The sequence below is a fragment of the Dendrobates tinctorius genome, unplaced genomic scaffold (genome assembly GCF_039654945.1).
Source record: "Dendrobates tinctorius isolate UK_male_01 unplaced genomic scaffold, ASM3965494v1 ptg000129l, whole genome shotgun sequence".
NCBI lineage: Eukaryota > Metazoa > Chordata > Amphibia > Anura > Dendrobatidae > Dendrobates > Dendrobates tinctorius.
In genome coordinates, this window is record NW_027361797.1 from 46,310,740 (window position 1) to 46,316,739 (window position 6,000).

Here is a 6,000-nt window from a genome sequence, read left to right on the forward strand (position 1 = left end):
ACAATCGTTATTAATTTATCCTGTAGATAGGTGATCAATATTCACAGGACAACCCCTTCAAGGCCGTCAAATCGCAGCCTGCGTACAAACCAGCACCTTCCAGAGCGGCCAAGGTTCTCTCAGAAGGGTCTGTGGGTCGCAGACAGTCCAGAAATCATGGTTTGTAAGCTCGGATGTGTCAGTCCGGCTCAAAATCTTGTTCTTTTCTAGTTCCTTTTGGTGTTCAAAACTCTTGCCACCTGTCATCCTGGAAATGTAGGAATAAATTGCAGCTGGGCATGATCATGTAAAAGGTGGTGCATTACCAAGGAGTGCAAATGGTGTAGGAGAATGGGAATGGCCCCATTTCCAGGAGGCATAACATGAGCCTCACTATCTGGTTCTCAGTAAAGATGATCCAGAATGTTTTTTTTTTTATACAAGTATTTACTGAAACACGTCAGAACAAATCCCCTTTAACGATCACCCGTGTTACTTACTGCCTTTTTGCCTCCTCCTAGGACACTGGAAAGCTGAACGTGGCCTATTTTCGGTTTGATATCAATGACGCCACTGGAGACTTGGATGCCAATCGCCCTGTCCCGTTCCGACTCACCCCGAATATTTCTGAATTTTTAACAACCATCGGAGTGTCCGGCCCGCTGACTGCTTCCATGATCGCAGTTGCTCGTTGCTTTGCACAGCCAAATTTCAAGGTATTTTAGATTAATGCAGACATGTACAAACGTTGCTCATGTGTCTACATTTATCCGTTTCCCAAATTCCACGTGGGCACTAGAGAGACAAGACCATAGACTTAAGGAACACTTCCTCCATAAAGCAATACTTTGTTGGGATGCCGTCATTTTAATATCGCATCCTTGCAGGGTAGAATGTTTTCAGAGGTGGCGGCCATAATCCTTTTCTCGCACATTATCTCATTTCCAAACAAATTCCTACCAGGAACAGGTCTGGGCCGATTAGTAGAGCCGTCCAGTCGTAGCAGCTGCTGATTTTTCCTGCCAAATCCATTGAAGCCAGTTTGATAATTCAGAAGCGTTGGCTCATATATTTTATTACAGAGGGTAGAAGAGAAGACGCAGAACTCTGCACAGTAGAATAAGTAGCTCCCCATGGCTTCTCAATATAGTCCCCAACACTCCTATTAATATTACATGCTGGGAGTAGCTCTAGGCTAGCTCACGCTGGTGCAATGCTCGCTGCCTGCTTCTCTGCTAAGTGGAGTTTTTTTTGCACGTGGGCCTTTTCGCATTCATATTTCATGTTACTGTCAGTTGAATTTTACTTAGGGCAGTCTGAACCCAATTTTGTGCTTTAGGAGATAAGGGGATGTCACTACGGATCCCATCCAGTCTTTGACATCAATTGCTAATTATTTAGAAATTTATTGAATTGTGGTTTCAAATACAAATAGGAAAAATATTACTGTCCCTTTTAAATTAGTTCTATTCCTCCCATTCTGTAGATGGAATTTTGGTTGTTTTTTTTTTTTTTTTACCCTAATGTAGATTCTTGCATTCCTCCCTGTTAACTACCACTCTATTAGTTGCTTCCCATTGTTCAAGCTTGTCTAGATCTTTCTGAATCCTTTCTGTGTCTTCTCTGGTGTTAGCTATCCCTCCTAGCTTTGCATTGTCTGTAGATTTGATTAGTTTACTTTCAGTTCCCTTATCTAGATCATTTATAAAAATGTTGAGCAAAACTGGGGCCAGGACAGAGCCTTGTGGTACGCCATTTGAAACACACTTCCTATTGGATGTGCAACCATTTATTACCACTCTTTGAGTATGATCTCTGAGCCAGTTATGAATCCACCTAACTGTAGCCTTGTCATACTTGGTCATTATATCAATAAGGATAATATGAGATACTTTATCAAATGCTTTGCTGAAGTCGAGATATACAATATATACTGCATTTCCCTGATCCACCCAGTCAGTGATTCCATCATGGAAGGAAATTACATTAGTCTGACATGACTTGTTTGATACAAACCCATGCTGGCTCTGATTAATTATTGTATTCTTATCCAAGTACTTACATAGATCTTACATACATGCTGTTTAATAATTTGTTCAAATATCTTTTCTTGTATATAAAGGCCCCGTCTCACTAAGCAATCTCGGTAGCGAGATCGCTGCTGAGTCACAACTTTTGTGACACAACAGCGATCTCACCAGCGAGATCGCTGTCTCTGACAGCGATCAGCGAGCGGCCCCCCTGCCGGTATCGCTAATCGCTGAAAGAAACCTCTGGACATTTCTTTGGTCGCTGGTCTCCCGCTGGCCAGCACGCATCGCTGTGTGTGACAGCGGGAGACCAGCGATCAGGTGTAAAAAATAATTAAAAAAAATAAATATAGTTATTCTCACCTTCCGATGTCCCGTTCAGCCATCCTGCCTCTCTCCACGCTCCGATCCCAGTGATCCTTTGCACGAATGACTGCGAGACTTTGTTATCCCGCGAGACCGTGACATCTCGCGGTCATTCGTGCAAAGGATCACTGGGACCGGAGCGTGGAGAGAGGCGGGATGGCTAAACGGGACGTCGGAAGGTGAGAATAACTATATTTTTTATTTTGATACTATTTTCTACAGCGATAGCCAGCGATGCCGGGCGCTCGGCATCGCTGTGCTGATCGCTGGTGAAGCTGTCTGTGTGACAGCTCACGAGCGATCACATAGCGACTTACCAGCGATCCTGACACCTTGATATCGGTGTCGGGATCGCTGGTGAGTCGCTTAGTGAGACGGGGCCTTAAGTAGGGCTCACTGGCCTGTAATTTTCTGGCTCCACCTTTTTTTGTTTCTTGAAGAAAGTGACAACATTTGCCCTTCTACAATCTTCTGGGACAACTCCTGTTCTCCAGGAATTTTTAAAGATTCTGGCTAGTGGTTCTGCAGTTTCCTCTAACTCTTTCAGTATCCTAGGATGTTGACGAACTCTAGTGCCAGCTGTTGGAAGCAGCAATCCTAAAAGTCAATGTTGACCCTTTAATAAGCCTGGTCACATTACTTAAGATAAAAGCCAAAACCAGAATCTCAATTTGCAGAAACTGTGTACTCGTCAGTGCTAAGTGTGAGATCTGGTTCGGCTGTGTGAGAGGCGTCTGACCGGGATCCAAGGCATTTTGCATATTTCCCAGAGGAGCATTGGGACTAAGTCTCCTCATCTTGGCATGCTTAGCATATCACTCTCCTCAAGGAGAAACGTTACCCCTTGGATCCCAGTGTCCTAGGATGTAATTCAACTGGACCAGGAGATTTAAATTCACTTAAATTAGCAAAGTATTCCCTCACCATCTCTCTGTTTACAGATGGTGTGAATTCTTTTATTCCTTTGATGGCACATATCTGCGATCTGATTTCTTGTTACATGGAAATCCAAGTTTTTCTTAATATAACTAAATGAGTAAATAAGCTGTTAAGATCTATGGGCTAGACATAGATCTCCCCGAGAATCTGCCTCCAGAGCTTAATCAGGGGGCATTACCAGTGTGAGACATGTAGCTCAGGAGAACACACTGTCAGTCATTACATGTCTCACACTGGTAACACCTTTTTTTTTTTTTTTTTTTTTTTTTACAATAAGCAGGGGAGATCTATGTCCGGCCCATAGATCTTAACAGCTCATTTACATATAAAGAAAAGTGTGGCTTTCTCTTTAATAAAACATTGGATCGCAGTTATCAAGGTGTCATTTAACACAACTTCCTATGACCTACATGCCATATAGACGGCTTAGGAGGGTTGATCCCACTGACTGATTCCAATTAATACTTTTGCAGTACTACTTGGGATCGTTTCTCACACAGTAATACTGAAGAAGCATAGGTGTGCTTTATCCATGGTGCTCCACCAGACCTGATAAATTCGTGTGGGTTGAATTTGACCTACATGCCCATATAGATGGAGGGTTGATCCTACTGACCGTTGCCACTTGCTTGGCCTCATTGCAGTTTGCCAAATCTTATTCTCCTTCGTCCCAATATAATTATCCAATTTCTTCCCCCTATTTCTCAGGTTGATGGCATTCTGAAAACTGTTTTGAGGGATGAAATAATCGCCTGGCACAAGAAGACACAAGAGGATACTTCTTCTCCGCTATCGCCGGCCGGGCAACCCGAGAACATGGACAGCCAACAGTTGGTTTCTCTGGTTCAGAAAGCCGTCACGGCCATCGTCACCCGGCTGCACAATCTGGCCCAGTTCGACGGAGGGGAGAGCAAAGTCAACACCTTAGTAGCCGCTGCCAATAGTCTGGATAACTTGTGCCGTATGGACCCCGCATGGCATCCCTGGCTCTGAACTGGCCTTTGATGCCTTTGACTTAACCCCTGTACTACCAACAAGAGTCTTGGTTAATATTGGGGGGGTTTAAAGCTGTGAATTTTTTTTTTTTTTTTTTGCTTTGTACAACTCTCCTGGTTGTGCCTCGTTTTACACCTGAGCACAGCGCTGACTAGAAAACCATATTTTATGGGCCGTGTCTGGCTCAGTCGAATTCTACAATTACAGCACACGTGATTGGGCTTTTTAGGGACAATCTGCCGGTCTCTAAAGAAGCTAATCAGGTTTACAGAACACTCCTTTCTCATGTCATTAAGCGCCATGCTTTTTACAAAGAGAATATTGATTTTTTTTTTTTCCCCAACTTCAAACACATTTCAAAGCATAATAAAATAGCAGCTATAGAGGATGAAAAACACCTGTACAGACATAATGATTTTTTTTTTTTTTTTGTTTCCCTTGGTTATTGTGCTCCTGCTTTATAAGAACCAAGGAAAAAAAAATAATCCAAAAGAGTTGTAATGTTCTATATTTTTTGATAGCAGAGATGTCACACTGGCGCCTCGGTTCGGAGCCACGTATTCTAGGAGGAATGTTCCATCTGAACGGTTCTTTTAATAGGACTGAGTTGTACAAAACGATGTATAGATTTCACCCCCACGCCTTGTTACATAAAGCTCTTCAACATAAGCGCTCTGCAAGCATGGAGTCTCGGACCGCACTCACCACGCCGTTATGTGAATGCACGCAGTACCCAGGCGTGAGCAATGCGGTGCAGAGGCCGATTCATGGACTGTATTTTTCATTTTTTTTCCTCCTCCGGGGAAATATTTTGTCAGCGCAGACGATGACTGGTTTATACTTAATAGGGATTGGTTACGCTTCTGTCATTCTTTGCTAGAAGCTGTTTTTATAATTGCCCAGTGTTAAGAGAATTCGTTCTTACAAGTATTTGTACATCCGTTTTCAAAATAAATCATTTTGAAAAATTTCTCGTGAGGTTTCATTTTTTTTTTTTTTTTTTTTCCCTTCCTGTAGCTGTGAGGTTTTTATGGCTTCACGTTGAAATGAAAGGAAGTTGATTATTGACAATCTCAGGGAAAAAAAAAAAAGGGGGGTACAGTCTGCCTCCCTTAAACATTTGTAGTAACGAGGGAGCTGCATATTGAGCCTCATCCATATTTATAGTGTTTATATACTATTTTATTAACTCTTATCAGTGTGTGCGTGTAATTTCAGTTCACTTTGTAGAATATGCTATGCGATATTACACCTTTTCTAGCCATTAAATGACTTGTATTTTGCATTTTTACTAGTGAATGTGCTTGGATAAGGCGTTATCTGAGCATGCTCGGGCGCTAACCGAGTGACTCCGGCGTTCTTGAATACTATGTTCGAGTCCCCGCGGCTGCATGTCTTGCGGCTGTTCGAAAAACCTGAGGGGACCGCACACGAAAACTCTCAGCCCGGACAAGGAGGGCATTAAGCAGAGAGGCAGCACAGAGACCAAAGGTAACCCTGAAGGAGCTGCAGAGTTCCCAAGCAAGACTTGAGTATCTGTCCATATGACCACATTAAGGCTGAGTTAACACGTTGCATTTTTTTTCGCGTTTCCGCGGCGGTTTTAACCGCGCGATTTTGCCGCGAAAAATAAGCATCCCATGCATTCCTATGGGATTCCGCAATGCTGTGCTAATGCTGCGGTTTTTAC

General features: G+C 43.0%; 1 protein-coding gene across 5 annotated transcripts in view; it reads left to right on the forward strand.

Annotated features, from left to right (window-relative positions):
- TRRAP (transformation/transcription domain associated protein) overlaps window positions 1–5,281 on the forward strand; it is a 196,316-nt gene extending 191,035 nt beyond the window's left edge. For all 5 annotated transcript variants that reach the window (XM_073543094.1, XM_073543093.1, XM_073543090.1 and 2 more), the window contains 2 exons: window positions 501–695; window positions 4,023–5,281. In XM_073543094.1, the coding sequence (XP_073399195.1) occupies window positions 501–695; window positions 4,023–4,307 (480 nt within the window). In that variant the 3' untranslated portion in view covers window positions 4,308–5,281. The remainder of the gene's footprint in view (window positions 1–500; window positions 696–4,022) is intronic.
- Window positions 5,282–6,000: the final 719 nt, after the last annotated feature.